The sequence below is a fragment of the Felis catus genome, chromosome D3, assembly GCF_018350175.1.
Source record: "Felis catus isolate Fca126 chromosome D3, F.catus_Fca126_mat1.0, whole genome shotgun sequence".
NCBI classification, from domain to species: domain Eukaryota; kingdom Metazoa; phylum Chordata; class Mammalia; order Carnivora; family Felidae; genus Felis; species Felis catus.
Genome location: NC_058379.1, coordinates 14459416 through 14486991, shown reverse-complemented (window position 1 = coordinate 14486991; position 27576 = coordinate 14459416). Strand labels below are relative to the sequence as shown.

At 48.1% G+C, this 27576-nt stretch overlaps 1 protein-coding gene and 1 non-coding gene across 6 annotated transcripts in view; one reads left to right on the top strand and one right to left on the bottom strand.

Annotated features, from left to right (window-relative positions):
- KSR2 (kinase suppressor of ras 2) overlaps positions 1-27576 on the top strand; it is a 434084-nt gene that overhangs the window by 149757 nt on the left and 256751 nt on the right. For all 5 annotated transcript variants that reach the window (XM_045042232.1, XM_045042231.1, XM_045042233.1 and 2 more), the window contains exon 4: positions 23177-23690. In XM_045042232.1, the coding sequence (XP_044898167.1) occupies positions 23177-23690 (514 nt within the window). The remainder of the gene's footprint in view (positions 1-23176; positions 23691-27576) is intronic.
- TRNAR-UCG lies at positions 25572-25656 on the bottom strand. Its single transcript has one exon. It is a non-coding gene; the product is annotated as a tRNA-Arg (tRNA).

The following is a 27576-nucleotide window of genomic DNA, read 5'->3' as shown; positions in this document are numbered from 1 at the left end:
GTTGGCTTACATACAACACCCGGTGCTCATCCCAACAAGTGCCCTCCTCCATGCCCATCACCCACTTCCCCTCTCCCCCGCCCCCCGATCAACCCTCAGTTTGTTCTCTGTACCTAAGAGTCTCTTATGGTTTGTAACTATTTTTCTGTAACTATTTTTCCCCCTTCCCCTCCCCCATGGTCTTCTGTTAAGTTTCTCAAGATCCACATATGAGTGAAAACATACGGTGTTTGTCTTTCTCTGACTGACTTATTTCACTTAGCACAATACCCTCCAGTTCCATCCATGTTGCTGCAAATGGCCATATTTCATTCTTTCTCATTGCCAAGTAGTATTCCATTGTATGTATAAACCACAACTTCTTTATCCATTTATCATTTGATAGACATTTGGGCTCTTTCCGTAATCTGGCTACTGTTGAAAGTGCTGCCATAAACATTGGGGTACATGTGCCCCTATGCATCGGCCCTCCTGTGTCCTTTGGATAAATTCCTAGCAGTGCTATTGCTGGGTCGTAGGGTCGTTCTATTTTTAATTTTTTGAGGAACCTCCACACTGTTTTCCAGAGCGTGGAGAACACTGATTTTTGTTTGTTTGTTTTGTTTTGATTTTCTTAAGTAGTCAATCTGTTAGGTTCAGGCTGCACATTCTGTCTTGCCTTCTGTGGGTGGTGGTCCAATGCCAGATCATTTCTCGAAGTTTTTGCGAGGCTTCTTTGGGTTGGTTCTAAGCACACGGAGTGTTTCTCATACAGAGTCAGGGAGTGCCTTCTCCAGCTCTTGCCTTTTGGGGATCCTTTCCACATTCTCTGGTTCCCAGGGGCTTCTGGCCAAAAGCTTTCGCCTCCTGCCCTGTTGCCTGGTTCTAAGAGGCTGACCCTGTCCTTGCGTTGAGACAAAAGAGGGCGAGAGAAGCCCTGTGGATTCTCCCTCCCATTATTGGCCCCTATTCCCAGTTCCTCTGTCCAGAGGAACGGGTTTTCTCTTGGGGGCGTAGGTGTCTGAGTTGTTTCTGTTTCATGTGGGTGCAGTTTTATGGCTAAGCTGACATGGGGGCAGGGCTGAGAGAGAGGGAATCAAAAAAAAAAAAGAAGATTCTCTTCACATTCTTCTGCATGCAGGGACTCGTTTCGGGGTGCTCTGCGTGGAAGGCAGGGCTGCCCTGGAACATTGACTCCCCACCCCACCCTCGTGCACGGTTCTGCCTGCTTTCAAGGCAGGGGCGGGAATTGAAGGGAACGCATCATTTGCCGTATAATTGTCATTCTTCACGTTTTTATCTCTGTCCCCTATCACCCTGCTGTTAACTTACATTCTTTGAACCTTCAGGCAGCTGCCTTTGTGTTTTTCCCAGAGTTTTTGGGGGCCCCGGTGGGGACGACAGGGTGCCACCATGGACACACGCCATCAGTGCCCAAACCAGAACCGGGGTGGGTATTTTCTACGTGTTGGCCCACTAGACCCTCATAACAATCCCGTGAGGTAGGTGATGCTATCCCCATTGCAGAGGTGAGAAAACAGAGGCGCAGAGAGGTGAAGTCAGGATCTAAACCCTCACCTGAGCATCGTCACGCTACCTGGGGTCTTGTCTAAAGCATGTACATGGTGTCGAAGCTGCTTCCCTGGGTCCCTTGCCTCCCTCTCCTGCTAGGGGACTCTTGGGTCAGGGGCCACATCCCCCCTGTCCTTCATCTATAGCATGGGGGAGATCTTAGCATCTCCCTTGTGGCACCATTGCAAGGACTGGGTTAGGAAACGTAAGCAAGTGTTGAGAATCGTGTCTGGCACGCAGTGGGAAGCTCTCGGTGAAGGGTGGCTGTGGTCCTTGTCACTGTTATCATTTGTTCCTTGTATACCGAGTGCTGAGCAACACAGCAATCCGCATACAGAAGGCTCTGTAAGTATTCGTTGAAATATTTATGGGGTTCAGTCATTTGTGAGACCCTTTTACCCTTTCTTTGCAAGTTTATTTACTTATTTTGAGAGAGACAGAGGCAGTGCGAGCAGGGGAGGGGCAGAGAGAGACGGAGAGACGGAGAATCCCACACAGGCTCTGTGCTGTCAGTGCTGAGCCCGATGGGGGGCTCGAGCTCACAAACTGTGAGATCATGACCTGAGCCAGGCGCCCTGAGAACATTTTCCCCTTAAAACACAGTGCATTTTACTTTGTCGTTTCTTTTTTCAGAAATATGTCGGCATTTTTTGGCCATTACCCTGTTTCTTTGCCCAGCTGTTGAACTATCCTTGGGTGGCCCTGAGGAGGCTTGCACTGGGGGGCTTGTGCCCATCCCTGCTTTTTCCCTGTTTTTATCCTTTTTTTTTTTTAATTTTTTGTCAGTTGAACTACTTCTGTGTCCCTCCACCACAAGAGGGATAAGGAGCAGCTCTGGGTTCCTATTTTGGCTTTTTCATTTAGTAGCTGTATAGCTTAGACAAGTAAAACTTAGGACCCCCTTCCCCCCCATCTCACCTGTACCTTGTGAATGAATTTCTACCTCATAATGCTATGAGGAGTAAAATGAGATAGTACAGGCAAGGTGTCTGCATAGCTCCTGGTGCATAGTGGGTCCTGAAAAAATGTTTGTTTCTTTCTTTTTCTCTTTTTTAAATGTTTATTTATTTTTAATGTTTATTTTTAAGAGAGAGAGAAAGAGATGGGGGGGAGGGGCAGAGAGAGATCGAGACACAGAATCTGAAGCAGGCTCTAGGCTCTGAGCTGTCAGCACAGAGCCCAAGGTGGGGCTCGAACTCCCTAACCATGAGATCATGACCTGAGCTGAAGTCGGATGCTCAACTGACTGAGCCACCCAGGCGCCCCTAAATGTTTATTTATTTATTTTTGAGAGGCAGGTTGGGGGAGAGTACAAGCGGGAGAGGGGCAGAGAGAGAAGGAGACACAGAATCCGAAGCAGGCTCCAGGCTCTGAGCTGTCAGCACAGAGCCCGATGCGGGGCTTGAACCCATGAACTTGGAGATCATGACCTGAGCCGAAGTCGGATGCTCAAACAACTGAGCCACCCAGGCGCCCCTGTTAGCGTCTTTATTTACCCTTGATAATAAGATAGCCAGGAGTTCCTGCTGCAACGGAAGAGCAGTTCCTCCAGATCTGAGCCGGGGGTTCTGGTCTAGATACAGCTGGCAGGAAGCTGGCTGAGCAAGACCTCAGCACCTCCCCAGTCCTCACTCCCTGGTAAGTGCCCTGCAAATGTTTGTGGGATGAAGGAGTGCCTGGACGGCTCAGACTTGAGGCCTTATCTGTCAGCATCAGACTGCCCCCTGGGGTTAGTAACTGGGGCAGAGCACCCCCATTGCTAATATCTAGACTCGCTTGTTTTCATCTTGGTCTGTGATTTTTATCAATGTAGATGGTTTAATTATTGTTGAGACCTGGGGGGACATCTTTAGTTTTCGCATTTGTTCCTTACCCCTGGGCTTGGCAGCTTCTGGTTTCAGAGATTCCTGTGGAATCATCCTCGACAGGGTGTTTGGGCTCCAGTGACAGGCGGGGTGCGGGGCAAGGTTAGGTGTTAGGGGGACGGGCCCACTTGTGTGGGCCTCTTCCAGATTGAGCCAGCAAATATTTATTGGTGCCAGTGTTGTGCCACGGGCTGAGATGGAGAATGCCAAGACGTGGCCTCCAGGAGTTCACGGTCGAGCTACAGACGTGGACAGATCCGCTACTCAAGTGCAGCGGGTGGTCTGCAGGGTCATGGGAACATCTGTGGTTGTCCTCTGGATAAGTCCTCAAATCCCCACCTTGGCCTGTAGGTCCCTGCTGGCCTCCCCTGCCTCAGTTTCCACCCACCCCGGCCCCACTGGCCCCTTGCATTTCCTCCTGTGGGTCCCCTCCTTGCACATGCCGGTTCTGGCTGGGACACCTGCCCTCGTCCTTTACCTGGTTCACGTGACCCCAGCTCAAAGGTTACTCCTTAGGAACCTCTCCCCAGCCCTCAGCTTCTTCTGTTCTCTCGTAACTAAGTCACTGAAGTATGATTCTGCATTTAGTGCCTACATCCTCTTCTAGACCCGCGTGGGACACTGTATGTCTGAGGGGAAGATAATACCAACCATGTATGTAACTTAAAATTTTCTAGTTAACCACATTTAAAAAACACACAAAGAAATAGGTGACATTAATTTTTTTTTTTTTACTGTGGTAAATGTACACAGCATAAAACTTACCATTTTAACTTATTGTTAAGTGTGCATTCAGTGGCATTAAGTAAGTTCACTGCCCCTCCCCAGATCTTTTCCATCATCTCAAACTGGAACTCTACCCATTCAGCAACCCCAGCCCCTGGTAACCTCTATTCTGCTTCCGTCCGTGAAGTTGTCTGCGCTGGGTACCACATGTAAGTGGAAAACATAACAATATGTGTCCCTTTTGTTTCTGGCTTATCTCAGCATAGTGTTCAATGTTGGTGAATGTCAAGGTTCATCCATGTGGTAGCGTGTATGAAAATGCCCTTCCTTTTATGGCTGAATAATAGTCCACCGTATGGATATATTATGTTTTGTTTATCCATGCATCGGTCGATGGACACTTGGGTTGTGTCTTTTAGATATTGTGATGAGTACTGTTTTGAACATGGGTATACAGGTATCTGTTTGAGTCCCAGCTTTCTATTTTTGTGGGGTATATACCTAGGGATTGCTGGATCGTAGGGGTAATTCTGTGTTTAGCCTTTTGAGGAAGGAGGTTAAATTTTATGTTATATTTTCTATAACCCAGTATTTCCAGAAAGGTATCATTTCAACGCGTAATCAATCTAAAAATTACTGATGAGCAATTTTGCTGCATTTTCACGCGAAGCCTTTATGATGTGGTGTGCAGGGCGTAAGCTCTGTGTGGCTGGGGAAGCCATCCATCTTGTGGACCCGAGTGCCTTGTACATAGTGGGTGTCTAACCCGAAGATGTATACACATAGCTACCTGCAGGGGGAACTGAATGACGGCTAAACAGCAGCAGCTGTGATAGTAACAAAATGATGGCCTACTGTGTGCAAGGCTCTTTATTTTCATGAATTCTCAAAACAAGCCTATAAAGCGGATACTTTTTTTTTTTTTTTAACATTTATTCATCTTTGAGAGACAGAAGGAGACAGAGCATGAGCGGGGGAGGGGCAGAGAGAGAGAGGGAGACACAGAATCCGAAGCAGGCTCCAGGCTCCGAGCTGTCAGCACAGAGCCCGACGTGGGGCTCGAACCCACGAATCGCGAGATCGTGACCTGAGCCGAAGTCAGACGCTTAACCGTCTGAGCCCCCCGGGCGTCTCTAAAGTGCGTACCATTATTATTCAGTTGTAGATGCGCAAACTGCCGCTCAGAGACATCAAGCGACGTACCTCAGGTCACACAGCTGGGATTCAAAGCTGGCTGGGTTCTGTTGTCCTGGGGCAAGGAGTTATCTCAGGAGGCACTAAATCTAGATGTCTTGGAGAAGCCCCATGGCGCCCATGGGTGGTGTTCGCCTTTGTTAACAGCGGTGGAGGAGGAAACGAAGGTTTACCCAACACCCGTTTCCTGGAGGCATCCGCATTTCTCTTTGCCTCTGGGTCAAGACTGTGAAGGTGACCTCAAAAGATATACCTCCCATCGCGCCAGGCTGCAAAGCCCTCACAAGCACTGTCCCTGTAGAGCGAAATTGGGAGAGAGAGGAAGGCAGCTGCCCGCCCCGCTGGATCCATGTGGCGAGGGAGAAGACGGAAGGATTGGGGAAAGCTGTTCTCCAAGTCAGTTGCCCGGAGATAAAAATAAGGTGCTTTGCAGCGTGCAAGGTGATCTAATGTTGCTTTGAGCTTTCTCGAATTTGCCAACACAAGAGGTTATGAAGCTAACATCATGCCTGTCAATCAAAGGCGGGCCGAGCGCTGGAATTCGAGCAACCTCAGAGGTTATCTTTTCGAATGTGGCCTCTCCTGGTGTGGACGCTCTCCTGCCGCATCCCTCAGAGCTGATGGGAGCCAGACCGGCCTCCTAGCGTTACCCCCTTCCCCTTCCTCAGAGGCCCCTGGGGCAGCCCGTTCTTCTGCAGGGATAAGGACATCTTCCCACCTGCTTTCTTTGGTCCCACCAGACCTTTATTTCTCAAGACTTTATCCACCCAGGGCAACCCCAGGCTTGAAAGGAATTTCGGCTCTGACAAGGCATTTCCCACCTCCTTTGTTTCCTGCATTCAGGATGGGTGATACCAATAATAGTATCCGTCATGGCCGTTAGGATTTATGAGTGTTCAGCAATTGATTCATGTCACAAATATTCATTGAGGCAACATGTCATTTATGCATCATGACAAAATATCTACATTTATTAATTTTTCCCCAGATTCGTGGAGATGTAATTGACCAATAACAGTGTATAGGTTTAAACTGTACGATGTGATGATTTGATATACACATATGTCGTAAAAAAAAAATCTGTGTTTGTTTATTGCCAGGCACTGTGTTAGATGCTGGGCACTACAGTGGTAAGAAAGTCTGGGCCTCTGCCTTCTGAGAACGTGTATTTTAGCAGGGAAGACAGATGGTAAGCAAATAGACAGATAATTCCCATCAATCCTCATCATTCTTGGAGTCCATATTTGCAGATTCTCCTTGGTGCAAATACAATGTATTTGTATCTCCCAAATCCATATTTGTGTGGTGAAAAATTTGAGTCCCGTGCTGCTCACATCCTCAGCTGAGGTCCAAGGAGGCAACACTGTCTGCTTTGCTCTTACAGTGATTTGCAAACAAGAGTCCTTTCTGAGGTCTTAAATTTAGCGTCACTTTTCCCACAGTTCTTGTGGTTTTTTTCTGTTGGGGTTTTCAGTGTTTAAAATGACCCCTGAGCAGAGGACTGATGTGCTATCTCATGTTCCTGAGCACAAGAAAGTTGCGAGCTGCCTTATGGAGAAAAATACATTGTTACAGAAGCTTTGCTCAAGCTCCCTATCACAAGCCATGGTGCTGTTGGCCATGAGCTCAGTGTTAATGAATCAACTATCTATACTTAATAAGGTGTCTTTAAACAGAAACCCACATAAAAGGAGATGACATATGGATCAGGTGACAAAAGTGGGGCAGAGGCTTGTGGGAACCTAATCTTGTGTTTCCACGAGGAACAACGGTTCGGTGTTTGCAGCATCCCTGTAGAATAACGAAATTTGACTGTATAACTGCGAATAATGTAAATTGACTGTGTAACATAATAATTCCACTGAGTGGTGAGGGTTTGAGGAAATGGAGGAGGAGGAGGACGACGACGACAGACAAGGAGGGTGGAGGTGGTGAATAATGATGATGAGGGCTCAGCACAGTGGGAAGGCAGGCAGGGCCATGCCCGAGGCCGCGTGGATCCCAGCAGTCGTGGTGTTGGACTAGCGCACTGTGTAATCTACTCCGCTCACTGTCCACGTCGGGCTGTTGCGGGCTGCAGTGTGATGCTGACAGTCACTGGGGTTCAGAACCATGGTTCCAACAAGACTGCAGTACCCAATGTCAGACCCCATTACTACCAACAGCGTGGATGTTAAAGATGGTGCCCTGAGTGCTGCTTCTATCCTTGAGCCCCTAGATCTGGACTCGTGTGAATTTGGGCTTCTGTCAGTTCTTCCAGGGCTTGCTGCTCACGGCTGTATCCAACGTCCTAACCGCGAGATGCTCTGGGATGTGTTTTATTGCAAAATTCCCTGTATAGATGCTAACTGTGAAATTAACCAAGAAGCCTCGCTTTCAGTTTCAAATGTCCAACAGATGGTCACAGTTGTTCTCTTCAATCTGGAGACAGGAAGCAGCCCGGTCACAATTTTAATTGTTCTTGACAATTAAAACACTTAAATATTGTCAAAGAGTATTTACACAGTGGAGGCGAAACACCGTGGGGTTTGGAGCAGGATAGACCTGAAACTTTTTAGATGGGTGGACACGGGGAAGGTCCCTGCTCTTCTCCAAGACTCAGTTTCAACTTCTGAAAAATGGGGCTGATAACCTGTATCTGCCCAGGGGGCTGTGAGGATCAATTCAGAAACGCCGTATGTCATTGTCATGGAGCAGCCAAGGTAACATACTCTGGGGTCAGACTGCCAGAGTTTAGATCTTGGCCTTGGGCAAGCGTTTCAACTTTTCCAAGCTCTGATCTCACCAGCCTCACAGGGTTGTTAACGAGAATTAAATGTAACGAGGCATGAGGTTAAGAGGGTGTGTGGCCACAGTGAGCACTCAGTGAACGTTAGCTATGGGGTCATTATGAAAAGTGCTTTCTTAAACGCTCACTGGGATGGCAATCGTCACCACCATCGTCATCATCATTGAAGACAAATCACAAGTCGGCTAGGATGTGTAGAAGTCAGAACCCTTGGGGCACCTGGGTGGCTCAGTGGGTTGAGCATCCGACTTCAGCTCAGGTCATGATCTCACAGTTCGTGGGTTCGAGCCCCGCAATGGGCTCTGTGCTGACAGCTCAGAGCCTGGAGTCTGCTTCCGATTCTCTCTCTCTCTCTGTCTCTCTCTCTCTCTTTCTCTCTCTGTCCCTCCCCTGTTTGTGTGCAAGCTCGCTCGCGCTCAAAAATAAGTAAACATAAAGAAAAAGAAATCAGAACCTTGTAATTGCTGGTGGGAATGTGAAATGGTGCTTGCTGCAATAGAAAAAGTTCAGTGGTTTCTCAGAAGGTTAAAACGTCGAAATACCACAGGACCCAGCAGTTCCACTCCTGGATATATACCCCCAAAGAGTTAAAAACTAGGTGTTTGAACAAATAACTTGTATGCAAACATTCATAGCAGCACTGTTCACAATAGCCACAGGTGGAAACAGCTTAAGTGTCCGTCCGCTGATGACCGGATAAACAGTATGTGGTATAGCCAGACAATGGAGTATTATTCAGCCGCGAGAACGAATGGAGATTCTGAGACACCTACTACACCGTGGATGAAAACATTTATTCAAAGTGAAAGAAGCCAGTTACCTAAGACCGCATATTATATGATTCCATTTACACGAAACATCCGGAATAGGTAAATCCAGAGAGACAGAAAACAGATGGGTGGTGGCCAGGGGCTGGGAAGAGGTGGGGGAAGGAGGAGTGGCTGCTTCATGGGTATGGGAGTCTCTTTTGGGGCGATGAAAATTTTTTTGGAATTGATAGAGGCAACATTGCAAATGTACCTGATGCCGCTGGATTCTACACTTTGAAATGGTCGATGTGAGTTGCACCTCTGTGTTTAAAATTTAGCAAATAGAGAAGAAACTTCATTAGAGCGGAAAAGCTTCCCTGAAGTTAGTAACTGAAAGGCTCATCTCTCTGGATGTTTCGGTGGGTAATCAAGTCGCAAATGCTGTATCAAGCAGGGTGTGAGAGGCATTACTGGGTCAGAGTCCAAGCTCCCTGCCCCGTCTATTCTCCCAGATAACTTGCCCAGACTGGGGTCCATGCATTTGTTTGCTCCTACGTGGGGACACTGGGGGGGGGGGGGGAGGCAACAGTGCCCAGTGGGACCCACGGCTTGGCTAGACGCCGAGCTCTTTAATGAGATCTTAGATTAAGATTCTTGCCAGTGTTGAATTGCTTTGGCAACTGTGTGTTTTTCATTTGTCCTTATTTGCTTCTTTTTGCAATTGCTTCCAGAAACGCAAACATTCTTCCTGGGTTTCAGGTTTCGCTCTTTCAGGAATTGTGGCTAACACGGGTGTCATCTTTGACTTTTGGAGGGTCAGACAGCATTGCTTCTGGTGCTGATCTAGAAGGTCTGTGTAAAACGGTTCAGCCTTTCCAGGGCCTTCTGGATAGTTCTCTCATTTCCAGAGGGTGTCAGGAGGCTCCCTGGAAGGTTGTGATGGTGATGGGTGTAGACCTGGACTGGAAACCACACTCCATCACTTACTAGCTGTGTGATCTTGGGTAACTCAGCCTCTCAGATAATTGCCACTTCCTTCACTGTGAAATGGAGACAGTGGCAGAAGTTTCCTCCCAGGGTCTTACGAGGATAATGTGAAGGTATGCATATAAAATACTTAGAACACTATCTGACACACAGCGTTCAATAAATAGTAACTGTCATCAGTGTCAGTAACAACTGTTGTTACTTTTTCTCTTTACCAATGACTCCAGTGAAATATTTTCTTTTTTTTAACTTTTTAAAGTATACTTATTTATTTTGGAAGAGACAGAGACAGCGTGAGCAGGGAAGGGGCAGAGAGAGAGGGAGAAAGAGAGAATCCCAAGCAGTCTCCACGCTGGCAGTGCCGAGCCCGATGCGGGGCTTGAACTCACGAAACCACAAGATCGTGACCTGAGCTGAAACCGAGAGTTGATTGCTTAACCGACTGAGCCACCCAGGCAGCGCCCCTCCAGTGAAACATTTTCAACTACTTCTAAAAGTTCTGTTTCTTGCTGCAAAGTTATGAGGATTAAAGTAAAAACTTTTTTGTTGTTCCTCCAGTGACTTCAATCTAATATTTTCAGCCAACATCTGAAAGCTGTGTTTCTTGTTAGGAAGTTGTAAGGATTAAACTAACAAGTGCTTTGAAATAGTCACGAAAATTACAAGTAGTGGTGAGGCTGGAATAGCAGACTTTTTCCAGTTCTGCTTCTGAAGGGCTAAAGCACATATGCATTCTGATGCCGGCTCTGAAATTCAGACAAGTTCTAAGTCACACGTTTGCCTGTTTATAAAATTTTAATGGGAAGGGACAAAGAAGTTAGACACTTGCCCAGACCTTCTGAAATCATTTTTCTCCCTTGAGAATGGCTTTTATTTCTGTTAGTCCCTTATCGGAGAATGTCAAAAGAAAAACCCTTACACCTTGAAATGTCTTTAATCAAGCCTCAGACCTTTCATTTCTTCAAACCTATTCCCTTCTCCCCGCCCATTTCAAGACTTGAAATAAAACGATTTTCCAGAAACGGATGACAAGATAGCAAGAGCCACGATTAATAACCCCCAGAGCACCTTGGTACCACACCTTCCCTATTTAAAATGAAAAATTACCTTTTTCCCTCAGACTTTATTAAAAAGAGGATCAAAGGAGAGAGGGGAAGAGTTGATATAATACAGCCCATCAGCGAACACACTTCTGAAGCTGCAGCAGAGAGAAGCCGCATCCCCGTCAATCGAGCAGCTGGCAATTTGGATAATGAAACGAGGCACTTGGCTTCTTCATTCCCAAACTTCTGATTTTGAAATGCAGGGGTGGAGAGGAAGAGTAATTGATGGAGAGGAGAATTTGGTAGGGGTAAAGCTTGCTTGCGCCCTTCTCATCTTTCTGACTTCAAACAACTTTAGGGCAGGGATTCTTGGGGGCAACTCGGTGCTTTCTTGAACCTGGTGGAGGGTGTGTGTGTGTGTGTGTGTGTGTGTGTGTGTGTGTGTGTGTGTGTGTGTGTTTGGAGGAACTCTTAAGCTTCGGGGGAAGGTGGGTCCCAGCACAATTGCAGGATGCCATGTGACAAAGAGGGAAGAGAAGATGTAGGTTTATTAGCCACATCCTAGCACTCATCCAGAGCTCATTTATTTTCTTTTCAATTTTTTAAAAATTTTTTATGTTTATTTTTATTTGTGAGGCGGGGGGGAGACAGAGCACAAGTGGGGGAGGGGAGACCGAGAGGGAGACACAGAATCTGAGGAACAGGCTCCAGGCTCTGAGCTGTCAGCACAGGGCCCGATGTGGGGCTCAGACTCACGAACTGCGAGATCGTGACCTGAGCCAAAGTCAGATGTTTAACCAACTGAGCCCCCCAGGTGCCCCCCGGAGCTCATTTATAAAATGGGTCAATAATACCTACCTTAAAGCGCAGGTAAGATGAGCACTGAACCCCCTGAGTCTGGCCGGTGCCCTCCAAATGCCAACTTTTATATCCTAACTCCCCAGCCTGTAGTCAGTGAATGTCCCTGGCTCCTGGCTGAGGACTGTATTCATTTCTTAGGGCTGCCATAACAAAGCCACCCAAAGCAGGTGCTTGCAAACAGCAGAAACAAGGGTGCCCGGGTGGCTCAGTCAGTTAAGCATCCGACTCTTAGGTTTGGCTCAGGTCGTGATCTCACCCTCTGTGAGTTCGAGCCCCGCACCAGGCATGGACACTGACAGTGTGGAGCCTGTTTGGGATCCTCTGTCTCCCTCTCTTTCTGCCCCTCCCCCTGCTCATGCTTTCTCTGTCTCTCTCAAAATAAATAAATAAATAACACCAGCAGAAATACATTTCCTCACAGTTCTGGGGGCTCCAAGTTTAAAATCAGGGTATGGGCAGGGCCATGCTCCCTCGGAAGTCTCTGGGGGGAGAATCTGCTCCCCACCCCTCTCCTAGCTTCTGGGGGTTGCTGGTAATCTTTGGCGTTCCTTGGTTTGTATCTTCACCTCTTTAATCTGTGCCTCTGTCTTCACATGGTGTCTCCTTTGTGTCGTTTTCTTTAAAAAATTTTTTTTTTTTAGCTTTTATTTTTTTTATTTTTTTTTTAATATGAAATTTATTGACAAATTGGTTTCCATACAACACCCAGTGCTCATCCCAAAAGTTGCCCTCCTCAATACCCATCACCCACCCTCTCCTCCCTCCCACCCCCCATCAACCCTCAGTTTGTTCTCAGTTTTTAAGAGTCTCTTATGCTTTGGCTCTCTCCCACCCTAACCTGTTTTTTTTCCTTCCCCTCCCCCATGGGTTCCTGTTAATTTCTCAGGGTCCACATAAGAGTGAAACCATATGGTATCTGTCTTTCTCTGTATGACTTATTTCACTTAGCATCTCACTCTCCAGTTCCATCCACGTTGCTACAAAAGGCCATATTTCATTTTTTCTCATTGCCACGTAGTACTCCATTGTGTATATAAACCACAATTTCTTTATCCATTCATCAGTTGATGGACATTTAGGCTCTTTCCATAATTTGGCTATTGTTGAAAGTGCTGCTATGAACATTGGGGTACAAGTGGCCCTATGCATCAGTACTCCTGTATCCCTTGGATAAATTCCTAGCAGTGCTATTGCTGGGTCATAGGGTAGGTCTATTTTTAATTTTCTGAGGAACCTCCACACTGCTTTCCAGAGCGGCTGCACCAATTTGCATTCCCACCAACAGTGCAAGAGGGTTCCCGTTTCTCCACATCCTCGCCAGCATCTATAGTCTCCTGATTTGTTCATTTTGGCCACTCTGACTGGCGTGAGGTGATACCTGAGTGTGGTTTTGATTTGTATTTCCCTGATAAGGAGCGACGCTGAACATCTTTTCATGTGCCTGTTGGCCATCCGGATGTCTTCTTTAGAGAAGTGTCTATTCATGTTTTCTGCCCATTTCTTCACTGGGTTATTTGTTTTTCGGGTGTGGAGTTTGGTGAGCTCTTTGTAGATTTTGGATACTAGCCCTTTGTCCGATATGTCATTTGCGAATATCTTTTCCCATTCTGTTGGTTGCCTTTTAGTTTTGTTGGTTGTTTCCTTTGCTGTGCAGAAGCTTTTTATCTTCATAAGGTCCCAGTAATTCACTTTTGCTTTTAATTCCCTTGCCTTTGGGGATGTGTCGAGTAAGAGATTGCTACGGCTGAGGTCAGAGAGGTCTTTTCCTGCTTTCTCCTCTAAGGTTTTGATGGTTTCCTGTCTCACATTTAGGTCCTTTATCCATTTTGAGTTTATTTTTGTGAATGGTGTGAGAAAGTGGTCTAGTTTCAACCTTCTGCATGTTGCTGTCCAGTTCTCCCAGCACCATTTGTTAAAGAGGCTGTCTTTTTTCCATTGGATGTTCTTTCCTGCTTTGTCAAAGATGAGTTGGCCATACGTTTGTGGGTCTAGTTCTGGGGTTTCTATTCTATTCCATTGGTCTATGTGTCTGTTTTTGTGCCATAAAAAAATTTTTTTTTAACGTTTATTTATTTTTGAGAAGAGAGAGAGCACGAGCAGGGGAGGAGGGAGAAAGAGAGAGACACATAATCTGAAGCAGGCTCCAGGCTCCAAGCTGTCAGCACAGAGCCTGATGCAGGGCTCGAACTCACAGACCGTGAGATCATGACCTGAGCTCAAGTCGGACGCTTAACCGACTGAGCCACCCAGGTACCCCTGTGTCCTTTTCGTATAAGGCCAGCAATCATTGCCTTTATGGACCCCCAACCCAGTGTTACTTCATCTTAACTTGATTACATCTGCAGAGAACTTATTAGCAAAGAAGGTCACACTCACGGGTACTGAGGGTTAGGGCTTCAACGTGTCTTTTTGGTGGCTACAGTTTAACTACCATAAGGACTCATTGGCTTTGGCTTCATGGATTTGTTTTCTGTAGGGCAGGTTCAGGGATATAGTCACCGGATGCAAGTTTATTTATATGCTTGTTTTCTTTAATCCTCTCCGGCGTCTTGTGAAATGTATGGTTTTACTCCCATTTTACATAAACATTTATGCAACATTGGCTGGGTGCCAGAGATTACGCTAAATGGTCTACTTCGTTGTCTTTATCATCTTCAGAGCAAGCCTAGGGGAAAAGCTCCGCCGTGAGTCCTCTTTTAGAGTTGAAGAAGCAGGGTCTTGGCAAGGCAAGGTCAGAGCAAGTTAACTTCTAAGCATCGTGTTGCAAAGTTGAGGTGTTCTGCTTCCTTGCTTGGTGTTTGTTTAGAATTAATTCTTGTTCTTTCCGTTCCGAAAGCCAGTCTTCCAAACACAGAGCTGTCTCTCTGTCTTCTGAGGGAGCCAGAGAGTGGGGCGATGTGCTCATTACCTCCCGTCCCTGACCTGTAATTCAGGGCCATGGAATGTCTGCTCTGGAGACTCAGGGATCCGGTGGGAGAGGAGACAGAGGGAGAACATGATTCAATCATATCATGTCTTTGTTAAAAAAAAAAAAATCTAAGATGAGCCTGACTTCTGGACAGACCCAGGAGGTTTTACAATCTCATGCTCCATTTTTCTCAGTCTAGAAAAATAACTTCTTCCTGAGGAGCGGTCTTAGGACTCCTAGGGAGCAGAAGGGGTGGCAGGAAGTTCTGTAACATCCCAGGCATCTCCCCTTGATGTCCTGCAGGAACCTGAGGCTCAGCCTGTGTGACCCTGAGCTCGCCACCTCCTTTTTGCAGTTTCCCTCTCCTGTACCTCCTGTCGCTGTGATCAGTGCCACCAGCCACCGTGTGACCCAGGCTGGAAATCAGGAGGCCAGCCTTGGTGTAGTGTCATGTTTAAAGATGTGGACTCCAACCCCAGCTGTCTTCCTTCTAGCTGTGTGGTCTTGAACAAGTCACTTAACCTCTCTGTGCCTCAGTTTTCTCATCTATAAAATGGAGTGATCTTTGCTTACTACCTAGAATTGTTGTGTAGCTATATAATTCTTTTACATGTAAATTACACAACAGTGTCAAAAACGCAGTATGTTTCCAATAAAGGTTAGCTATTTTTTTCTCCTCTGCTTGTGGCCATTCAATCCATGTCTCTTCTTCTCCCAACCCTGCCCCAGGTCCTTATCATCTCCCATCTAGATGCCTTCGGTGGCCTCAGGCTGGGCTTGCTGCTACCTCTGATCTGTCCAGCGCTTTCTCCATACTCTGGCCCATATAGCTTTCCTAACGCTCATCTGATCGTGTCCCTTCCCTCCCCTTCCCTGATCATGTCCTGTTGAGCCACAAGAATGGATGCCTACACGTGAAAAGATGCTCATCATCACTCATCATCAGGGAAATGCAAATCAAAACCACAACGGGATATCACCTCACACTTGTCAGGATGGCTAAAATCAACACACGCAAGAAACAACAGCTGGATGGCGAGGATGTGAAGAAAGGGGAACCCTCATGCACTGTTGGTAGGAATGCAAACTGGTGCAGCCACTTTGGAAAACAGTATGGAGGTTCCTCAAAAAGTTAAAAATAGAACTGCCCTACGATCCAGCAGTCCCACTACTGGGTGTTTATCCAAAGAATACAAAAACACGAATTCAGAGGAATTATATGCGCCCCTCTGTTTATAACAGCATTATTTACAATAGCCAAGATATGGAAGCAGCCCAAGTGTCCAAGGATTGATGAATGGATGAGGGAGATGTGGTATATATACAATGAAATACTCAGCCATAAAAAAAGAATGAAAGCTTGCCATTTGCAGCAACATGGATGGAGCTAGAGAGTATAATGCTAAGTGACATAAGAGAAAGACAAGTACCATATGATTTCACTCATATGTGGAATTGAAGAAACAAAATAAATGAACAAGGGAAACAGAGAGAAGCCAAGTAAGAGACTCTAAATTATCTAGAACAAACTGATGGTTACCAGAGGGGAGGTGGGTGGGGGGTGGGGGAACTAGGTGATGGGATTAAGAAGCACGCTTGTCATGATGAGCACAGGGTGACGTGTGGAACTGCTGAATCACTATATTGTACACCTGAGCCTAATACAACACCATGTGTTAACTATACTGGAATTAGAGAAACAAAGAATGGATGGCTACACAGCCGTGCCCCCGGGTCTCTGGGACAGCTTTAATCACAGAGGGACAGGACCATCCCACTGGGCTCCAGCAGGACTTGATGGCAAATGGACCCCATTGGGCTATGTGATTTTTAAGCCACGTGATCGGGGAAGCACCAGCCCCTGCCGGGGTGTGATCAGGGGCTGGGATATAACAGTGATATGACGGGCAGAACTTTGACTTCCAGCCCCAGACTACTTCTCAACATTTGTCTGTTGGGAAAGCCAGCCCTTCCCTTGGCATGAGCAGGGATTTGGGGGCCCAGGTCTTGTGGATCTAGCCGAATGGCCAGGAAGGAACTTGGCTTCGATCGTTTATGGTTGGGGGAAGTTCCAGCCCCTCCCTTGGCATGAGCATAGGGCTGAAGTCTGGGCCTTGGGCTCACAGCTGCGTGGTGTGGCGGACCAGAGCGTTAGCCTCCTCTGTTCCCCAGTTTGACGGCTGCTGCAGGTCTGAAGGAGCTCTGCAGGAGACCACCTTCCCTTGGGAGGCTAGCCGCAGGGGATCCCGTCATGTTGACCCCTCCCTCTCAATAGCCCCCTGCACTTAGGAGAGCAAGTCCCTGCATGGTCCTCCTTAGTCGTTATTTCCAGTCTTGGCTTGAGTTTCTTCCTCCCTCCAGAGAGCTCCACACCCTTTTAGGTTTTTAATGTCACAATTTGCCTCACGCTGAGCTGCTTTTCCTCCAAACACATCACGTTTGAGCATCTCCTGGCCTTGACCCTGCTGTTCTGTCTCGACCTTCCTTCCTCCACCCTGAACCCCATTCCTTTCCTAGCAAGTTCTCTTTCAACCTCGAGGTTTGGGTGTAGGTACCACGTCCTCTGGGATGCCTATCTCTACCCTTCCACCGGGAGCTGGGTCGCTCACGTGTGCTCCCACCTGCACTTCCTCTGACGTCAGATTCTCTGCCCCATCGTGGGTACTTACTTACTTATGTAATCGAGGTGAAGCTCACAGAACAGTGGCCAGTCATAACCTGAGCTGAAGTCAGACGCTTAACTGAGCCACCCAGGCACCCCGAACAATGGCCATTGTAACGTGAATAATTCCATGGCATTTCGTGCATTCAACCACCACCTCTCTCCAGTTCCCAAACATTTTTGTCACCCCAGGAGAAACCCTGGACCCATTAAACACTAGCTCCCCATTCCGCCTTCCCTCCAGCCCCTGGCAGCCACAAATCTGCTTTCTGTCTTTATAGATCTGTTCTGGACACTTCATAAACGGGATCGTATGTAATGTGGCTTCTTACACATAGCATAATGTGTTTGAGGTCCATCCAAACTGTAGCACCTGCCAGTACTTTATTTTTCACGGCTGAATAGCATTCCATTGCATGGGCATACCACATTTTGTGTATCCATTTGTCAGATCAGTGGACATTTGGGTTGTTTCTACCCTTTGCCTGTTGCGCTTCATGCTGCTGTGAACATTCACATACAAGCGTTCAGGTGTCTGCCCTCACTTCCTTTGGGTCTGTACCTGGGCGTGGAATTACAGCGATTATTGCATTATCGGTCTTCCTGCCAGACCATGAGCATCCTGAGGGCAGGGGAAAGACAGACCCCCCCCACCCCAGGGGCTGGCACAGTGAGTACCCGAGGAGCAAATCGGATGAGTCACAGGCATCCAGAATAGACGTCTCCAGCACCCTCAACCATCTGCCCATTGGCCTGCCTCATGTGGTGGTCCAGGCTCTGTGCTGATGACGCGACTCATTTTATCTCGTTAACTCACTCCTCACTCACTCTGATACTTGCTTGTGTCCACTGTCCCTCCTCACCCTGGTCTGTCTGAAGTAGTCCCCCAGCACATTTTTGTGGCCACGCCCACTTTCTTTTCCTCCATAGCACTTATTACCACTGGCTCAAAGATGAGATATTTTATATGACATCTTATAGACAATGTATTATATATGTCATTTATTTGTTCATCCCCCCTTTAATCTGTTTCCCCACTAAGAACATGTGCTCTGTTAGAGGACAGGGATCTTGGTCTTTTTAAGTTCATCGGCCTATCACAGTGCCTAGAACAGTGGCTGGTATACGAGAGGCATTCCAATATTTATGAAATAGGGGCGCCTGGGTGGCTCAGTCAGTTAAGCTTCTGACTTCGGCTCAGGTCATGATCTTGTGGTCCATGGGTTCGAGCCCCGCACCAGGCTCTGTGCTGACAGCTCAGAGCCTGGAGCCTACTTCGGATTCTGTGTCTCCCTCTCTTTCTCTCTCTGCTTCTCCCCCGCTCATGCTCTGTCTCTCTCTCAAAAACAAAATTTTAAAAATAAACTGAAAAAAATATTTGTGAAATACTCAGGTGAACGAATGCATTTAATCCTTACCTACAAGGGAACCATGATCATTCTCATTTTACAGACCCCAACACTGAGGCTCAGAGAGGTCACAGAGCTGGTCCTTGGTGGCACCAGAGTTCTGAACCAGATCCCTCAGAGTCCCAATCCCATATTTTTGTCCATTTCCCTGGAGGCGGGGGGAAGAGCTCTAGCAAGAACACCCACGGTACTTTTCTGTGGCCTTAGAACGCAGTGTATGATTCAGACAATTTAAAAAATAGATTTATTCTCTTAAACATATTTTATTTAGGTGAATCGGACAACGAGTTTATATTTTCTGAGCAGATACATCAAGCCAGAGCTTTCCGGGTAACAGAGAAGCTGGTCTGGGCTTGACTCTGTCTGCCTCCAGCGCTCAGAGTTCTTCAGCCTCTCTGAGCGTCAGCTTCCGGAAGGTGCACAGGATGGTGGTAACATCTGTGGCACGACACGTCTCCACACAAGTGCGCACTCTTTAAAGGGGAGGTAACAACTTAGCACCACGGTGTTGAGAATCACAATACGAGTAGCTGACATTTATGGAGTTCCTGCCATGTGTCAGGTGCTGTCCTGTGCTATCGCATATGTCCTCATACTATTCTCCGGAGGCAGGTCCTACTGTCCCATTTCGCAGGTGATAAAGCTGACTCAGAGAGGTTAGGCGAGTGGCCCAGGGCCGCACAGCCAGACATAGGGCCAAGTCATAAGACTCCAGAGCTGGCTCTCTTAGTCACTGGGCTAATAGTATTTATGTCTGAATTTCGAGATTTACGCACCACCATAGTGTTGGTGACTTTGGTAGAATGTTCTGGCAAAGTCTGGGAGAAGGGAAAAGGGAGAGCCATGTCAGAAATGAGTCCTGCTCTGGTATCTATTCCCATCTGGCTCATCCATGATGGCCTAGGGCCTTCGGTGAATGCGGATCCCAGCCCTCTGTGTCGATGCCCCAGGGTCCTGGTTGTTGAGGTGGCCCAGGCCCTGGGTTTGAATCCCAGCTGCCAGTCCCCATCTCTGGTGTGACCTCGGTACATCTTCGTCTCTGCACATCCATGACCTTATCTACAAAGTAGAGATCAAAATGGCCCTCTGCCCACAGAGTTACGAATATTAAATAAGATGTAAAGCAGTCCTAATATTACAAGTGAAGAAAGCAGAGACGAACCATTAAACAAGATCTTACAGCACTTCTTAAAAAAATATGCACAGCAAACCATCTGGCAGGCTCCACAGCCAAACGTTAATAGGGATGATGGCTGGGCTGTAGACCAACATTGCCTTTTTCCTTATCTGAATTTTCTAATTTTTCTATAATGAATATATAATAACAAAATGGGTAGTTTTAATTAAAAATGGGGCAGTGAGTCAGTCTTCACGAAAGCACTTTGCAAACTGTCAAATGTTCTATAAATCAGCTCTTGTTATGGTCCTTATAGTAATTATTCTCGTTATTGCTAGTTGGCCACGAGCTGGAATTTATTTCTGCCCCTAATCTCTTCCTTGGCCCGTGATGGGGGGGCCACTCGATCGCCTTCTGCCAGGTCCTGCTTTTGCATGCAGCGGTCCCCACTGGTTTCTCTTTTCGCAGCCACCACCACCCACGTGGGGACCAGCGACACCTCTCGCCTGAAGCCCTGCAAAACCTTTCATGGGCTCTCCTTGTCCTAGCAGGATCTTCGAGAAAGGAACCTCCCATCAGAACTCTCAATGGCTTCCCACTGAACTTGGCATATAACCCACACTGCGTTTTGGTGCACGGTCCTGGTGGTCTGTCCCTCACCTGTCCCTTCAGCCTCTCCTTGAGCCACCCACCCTATTGTTGCCACACCTTGGGCACACTGCCTTCGAGAAGGCACCCCGAAAAGGGACCTAGGAAAGTGCCTGCCCTAACGTAGATAGGAGTCCGCTTAGCATGGAGTCTGTGCATATAGACCACATTGATATTTACCCTTTCAGTATGGCGGAGGAGTGAGAAAATGTTAATGCGCAATTGGAATTTTTATTTTTATTTTTTGGTTTAACTTATACCAGGGCTGAAAATCCCAAGCTGCATTCAGACAGTGGGGATTTTTTTTTAACGCCTCCATTCTTTCCCTAATAAACGGCTGTAGGACTTAAAAAAAAAAAAAAAAGCTCCTTCCTACCTGTATGCCCTTTCCTTGGCTGTTGGCGATCCCCTTCTTGTCCTCAATGCCAGCTTAAATGGGGCTTCCTTAGGGAGCTGAATGCTCTACCTGAAGCCAGCCCCACCCCCAACCCTTTTACTGTTAGTTTTTTTCAGTTGAAATTTGTATTGAGCTAATTGTAGATTGCCATGCAGTTGTAAAAAATAACACAGAGTGATCCTGATGCTAAAACAAATACCACAGACTGGGTGGCTTAACCAACAGACATTATTTCTTACCGTTCTAGAGGCTGGACGTCCAAGATCAAGGTGCTGGCAGATGTTTTCTTGTGGAGGGTCTTCTTCCTGGCTGATAGACAGCCACTTTTGTAGTCTCACACGGCCCTTCCTTCCTCGGACTTCCTGTCTCCCCATCTCCTTATAAGGGCTCCACCTTCACCACCTCTCTTAACCCAGTTATCTCCCAAAGGCCCCACCTCCAAAGGCCATCACTGTAGGGGGTTAGGATGTCAATGTCAGGGTTTTGGAGGGACACAAACATTCAGCCCGCAACAGATCCCTTGTCGAGTTTGCTCAGTTTCTCCCAATTGGTAACTTTTGGTAAAATTGTAGTGCCATGTCACAGCCAGGTTATTGACATTGATGCAACCTCCTGATCTTGTCCGGGTCTCCCCAGTTTTATGTGTACTCGTGTGTGTGTGTGTGTGTGTGTGTGTGTGTGTGTGTGTGTGTGTATTTAGTTCTATGCAACTTTATCACCTGTGTGGGATCACATGTCCTTCACCACGTGAAGATACTGGACAGTTCCAATGCTCTAAGGGTCCCTTGTGTGTGTCCCTCCTGCCTGTGTCCTCCAGCCCTAAACCCTGGCAACCACCAATCTATCCTCCATTTCTAAAATGCGGCCATTTCAAAAATGCAATATGAATGGGATCTTCTGGGATTGGCTTTCTCTGCTCAGCGCAGTTGTCTGGAAAGTCACCCAGGTTGCTGCATGCTCAGTAGTTCATTCCGTTTTGTGGCTGAGTCGTGTTCTGCAGTGGGCAGGAACCACAGCTTGGTAACCATTCACCATTACTAATTCTCTTATCACATCCATTCTGGTTGTCCCCGCTCCCGGCACTCATCACCCTCTGAAATCCTTTCATGACTGTGTTTTCTGGTCTATTGTGTCTCTCCTTAAGTGGAATATTAAACCTAGGGTACCAGAGAGCCTGGACTGGGTGTGGTCTGCTATGCCTTTCTGGAGCATAGTGCCTGGTGCATTCACAAAGCGTTGGATGATGGGACACCTGGGTGGCTCAGTGGTTAAGCGTCGGACTTTGGCTCAGGTCATGATCTCATGGTTTGTGGGTTCGAGCCCTACATCAGGCTCTCTGCTGTCAGCACAGAGCCTGGAGCGTGCTTCAGATTCTGGGTCTCCGTCCCTCTCTACCCCTCCTCCGCTTGTGCTCTGTGTCTGTCTCTCAAAAATAAACATTAAAAGAAAGAAAGAAAGAAAGAAAGAAAGAAAGAAAGAAAGAAAGAAAGAAAGAAAGAAAGAAAGAAAGAAAGTGTTGGATGAGGGTTTGACCGAGCACACAGCCACAGCAGATCTGGGAGAAGTTGGTGCAGTGTCTGAGAAAGAGGTCAGGGCGAATTTGACTTCTGCAGAATTCCTGTATCTCATATAGGGGCTAGCTGTTAAAATTGCTACGTAAGGGAAAGGTTATCCTCGAAAATCCTATCAATCATCCTGAAACTGCTGGAATTAAGATCCTTGGAAATTCAAAAGCGAGAATTCACTCCTTTGCTTTTCTGGATATTTGACTTGTGGGCTTCACAACTACAGGAGAGCAGGTGGGCAAGGCTGTTGAGTGGGGGTTATAGTGAGAGAGTCAGCAAAGGGATTTCATTCTCTGGAGGAGCCAAAGGGGGATGGATTTATGTAAATGTGTGTGCAGTATAGTATGAACACGGTGTGGTGTTCATACACAGCGCAGTGTATATAGGATGTAATGTGCATAGGCTGTAAGGTCTATAAGGCGTAGCATGCATGCACAGTGTGGTGTGGATGGCGCGTCACGTGCACATACTGTAACGTGCATTCGCTGTAACGTGCATACGCTGTAACGTGAATACGCCGTATGATACGTTCACGGTAATGTGCATGTGTAAAGTACGTTCTCTGTAACGTGCATACGCCGTAAGGTACGTTCGCTGGAACGTGCATACGCTGGAACGTGCATACGCCAGAACGTGCACGTGCTGTAACTTGCCAGGCTTTGTCAAGGCTTATCTGTTGTCTCTCTGCTCCTTTATTCCAACTCAGGAGGCAACCTTTCCAAACAAGACTGGACCATCCAGTGGCCTACCACGGAGACGGGGAAGGAGAACAACCCCGTGTGCCCCCCGGAGCCCACGCCGTGGATCCGCACCCACCTCTCTCAGAGCCCCAGGGTCCAGACCAAGTGCGTCCAGCACTACTGTCACGCCAGCCCCTCGCCCGGGGCCCCCGTGTACACCCATGTGGACAGGCTTACCGTGGACCCCTACCCGGGCCTGTGCCCGCCACCGCCGCTGGAGTCAGGCCACCGTTCCCTGCCCCCGTCGCCCCGGCAGCGGCACGCGGTCCGCACCCCGCCGCGCACCCCTAATATCGTCACCACCGTGACCCCTCCCGGCACACCACCCATGAGGAGGAAGAACAAGCTGAAGCCCCCGGGGACCCCGCCGCCCTCCTCCCGGAAACTGATCCACTTGATTCCAGGTTTCACCGCTCTGCATCGGAGCAAGTCCCACGAATTCCAGCTGGGTCACCGTGTAGACGAGGCCCACACACCCAAGTAAGTGTGTTTGGTGGGTGCCCTGGGGCCGCTGAGCCCCGGGGCTTCTGGGGGCTGCTTCATGGCCCCAGGACCGTGCCAGGTTAGGGGAGCCTCGAATGCGCTTGTGTTTCTCTTCTTCACTTGAATGAAAGGTGGCTTTTCATGGAGGGCCCGCGAGAAGATGAATAGCATTTCCCAGAAGTGACCCTTTAAAAACTTTTTGTTTTCATTTAAGGTTTTATTTTGTTTTTGAGAGAGAGCTACATGGTGGTGCAGGCAGAGGAGGGGTAGAGAGAGAGAGAGAGGGAGAGAGAGTCTTAGGCTCCACGCTCGGTGCAGAGTCGGATTCAGGGCTCCATTTCATGACCCTGAGATCATGACCTGAACTGAAATCAAGAGTCCGGGGCTTAACCGACTGAGCCGCCCCAGTGCCCCAGAAATGACCCTTTTTACGGTATGGGTCTTCCTCAGTTGGGGTCAGCAAACTGCAGCCTGGGGGCCAAATCTGTATTGATGGCAACACAGCCAGGACCGTTCCAGTGCGTGTGGTCTGTGGCTGGTTTGTGCTGCAAGGCTGAGTTGAGTGTGGTCTGCAAAGCCGAAACTGTTTGCCATCTGGCCCTTGACAGGGAAAGCTGGCCGGCCCCTGCGGAGTCTATCCCAGTGATGCTCCTAGAAATAGGCTGTGAGCTGCACACCTACCCTTCCATTTTTCTAGTATTGCATTAAAAAGAGTAAAAAGAAACAAGTGATGTTTTAAAAAAAAATTTTTTTTTAAATATTTATTTTTGAGACAGGAAGAGACAGCATGAATGGGGGAGGGTCAGAGAGAGAGGGAGACACGGAATCTGAAACAGGCTCCAGGCTCTGAGCTGTCAGCACAGAGCCCGACACGGGGCTCGACCTCACAGACCGCGAGATCACGACCTGAGCCAAAGTCGGACGCTCAACCGACGGAGCCACCCAGGTGCCCCAAAGCAAGTGATGTTTTTATAATAGGTGTCATTTAACTCAATATATCAAAATATTACCACGTCAACATAGAATCACTGTAAGATGATAACACGGAAATGTTTTGCATTCTCTTTTCCATGCAAAGTCTTCGACATCCAGTGTGTGTTTTACTTTTTTTTTTTTAAATTTTTTTTTTCCAACGTTTATTTATTTTTGGGACAGAGAGAGACAGAGCATGAACGGGGGAGGGGCAGAGAGAGAGGGAGACACAGAATCGGAAACAGGCTCCAGGCTCTGAGCCATCAGCCCAGAGCCTGACGCAGGGCTCGAACTCACTGACCGCGAGATCGTGACCTGGCTGAAGTCGGACGCTTAACCGACTGCGCCACCCAGGCGCCCCCAGTGTGTGTTTTGCACCCACAGCTCCTCTCAGTCCAGGCTCCCTGCATTCTTAGTGTGCAATGGCCCCTTAGGGCAAGTGGCTGCTGTGCCGGGCAGCATGTGTATGGGACGCGCTCGGTGCTTATAATGAAAAGGCACGTCCAGGTCGGGGTGGGTCAGAGAGTAGAACCAGACTATCGGAGCAGAGGTCTTGGGACAGAAGCTTAGGGTCAGCCTACAGGCAACCAGGGGAGAAAATCATGAAAGTGGGTACCGTGTGCACCCGGCTCTGGTTTGGGGAGGATCTTGCTGCTGGCAGGGTGACATGGTGTCTGTAGCTACATACTGGCTGCTAGGAGGGGATGGGAAGCTCTCTGCAGGGCCCCTCAGAGGCTGACTGTGGCCAGGTGCCTTGCAGTCTTTGGAGGTTCTCAGTGTCTTTTTTTTTTAAAATTTTTTAATGTTTATTTATTTTTGAGAAAGAGAATGCGAGTAGGTTAGGTGCAGAGAGAGAGGGAGACACAGAATTGGAAGCAGGCTCCAGGCTCCGAGCTGTCAGCACAGAGCCTGACGTGGGACTCGAACCCACAAACCGTGAGATCATGACCTGAGCCGAAGTCAGACGCTCAACCGACTGAGCCACCCAGGCGCCCCGGTTCTCAGTGTGTTAAAAATGGGAAAACATGCTAAGCAGGCTTATGAAAGTGGGTAGCATGTTTTAAAAATTTACACTGGACAAAATCGCCATGAAGGCATAGAAGATAAAATGATAGTTTGTGATCTTGCCGGGAGATACCATAAGGAGTCTGAAGCTGGCACCTGGTGTATGTAAGAGCCCCGCATCCCTGCTCCGGGATCCCTGCAGCTAGGATGTGGGGGGGCAGTGGGGAGAGTTTCCTCGCATTCCTAGTATGTGGAGGCCCATGTGAGGGCTGAGACCAGCCACAGACACCATAGAGTGTCCTGGGAGGAGCCACAGGCAAGCAGGGCTGGTCCAGACTTCTGTAGGAAGCAAAGTGCAGAGGCCCTGACTGAATCTGACCTTCACTTTGGCTTCTTGTGACATTGCAAGGGCTCTCAGGGATTTCCTGACCCCCACTCCCTAGCTGTGCCCGTTTGCCTTTGACTCGGGCATTTATCCAGGGCTGGCTCTCCAGCCTGGGCAGGTATGCAGAAGGACTCAGGGGGCCTGTCCCAATCTCAGACCCTCTCCCTTCCTCCTGTCTTAAGCAATAGAGAACCCACATGCCTGTGAAGTGTTGCTTTTTTGACATGGTCCCAGGACTCTCTTGGACTCCCACCTGACCACTTCTGTTGCCCTCAGCCACCCCTTTGGGGGTTCAGAGCGGCACCTGCCTCTGAGCGTCTTCACCGATTGAGCCAGTGTTTTGTGAGTGCTCAACGCCGTATGCAGGTGGATGTAAGACATTGGTTATCAGCTGCATCCTGCTATAAATGTAAAAATTCGTGTCTCTTAGAATTAATGAACTATGGTTTGTTCTAGGCTCTGGGCTAGTCGGTGGGGGTATAATGGGAAGCAAAAAAAGACATAACCTTGGCCTCTTGAAGTCTGACATTAATCAAATAACCACACAGAAGTATTATGAAATTGTGTCCAGTGCTTATGCACAGTGTTACAGGCTATAAAGGTGCAGGGCAGGACACCATCAGAGCTCATGACCAGATAGAGCTGATCGAGTTTGAACTGGCAGGGAGGTGGAGGGGGGGAGGACTAGGGAGGGTCTGGTCAGGGCGAGTTCCCAGAAGTGATAATTTAGACTGAAGGCTAAGACGCAGCTAAGATAGCGAAGGGGTAGAGGTGGAGGGTATTCTAACCGAGAGGCGGGAGGGGCCACGATACATTTGAGGAATTGACAGAAGGTGACAGAAGGCGTCTGTGGCTACGGGACCGAGGCATGTGATGCAGGAGGCGACTCGAGTTAGGCAGGAGGCAGCACTATTCGCAACAGCCCCAAGGTGGCAGCAGCCTAGGTGCCCATGGGCGGATGAGTGGAGAAACAAAATGTGGCCTCTCTACCCGGTGGAATATTATTCAGCCGTCAAAAGGAATGAAATTGTGACACATGCTTCGATGTGGATGCATCTCAAACACGGTATGCTAAGTAGGAGAAGCCAATCACAAAAGGAAAAGTAGAAGGGTGGGTGCCGGGGGCTGGGGGAGGGGAACGGGGAGTTCGTGTTTACTGGGAGTTTGTGTTTACTGGGTACAGAGTTGCAGTTTCGGAAATGAAAAGGTTCTGGAGACGGATGGTGATGATGGTCACACAAAATGTGAATGTACCTAATGCCGCTGAAACTGTAGCCTTAGAAATGGCCAAAATGGTAAATTTTATGTTATATATATTTTACAGTAACAACGACAAAAAATTAGGCAGGAAGCGTGCTCTGTCTCTTTCTCTCAATGTAAATAAACATTAAAAAAAGTTTAAAAAAAGTCGGGGGGAGGTGCCTGGGTGGCTCAGCCGGTCAACCGTCTGACTTCAGCTGAGGTCATAATCTTACAGCTCGTGGGTTTGAGCCCCTCATTGGGCTCTGTGCTGACAGCTCG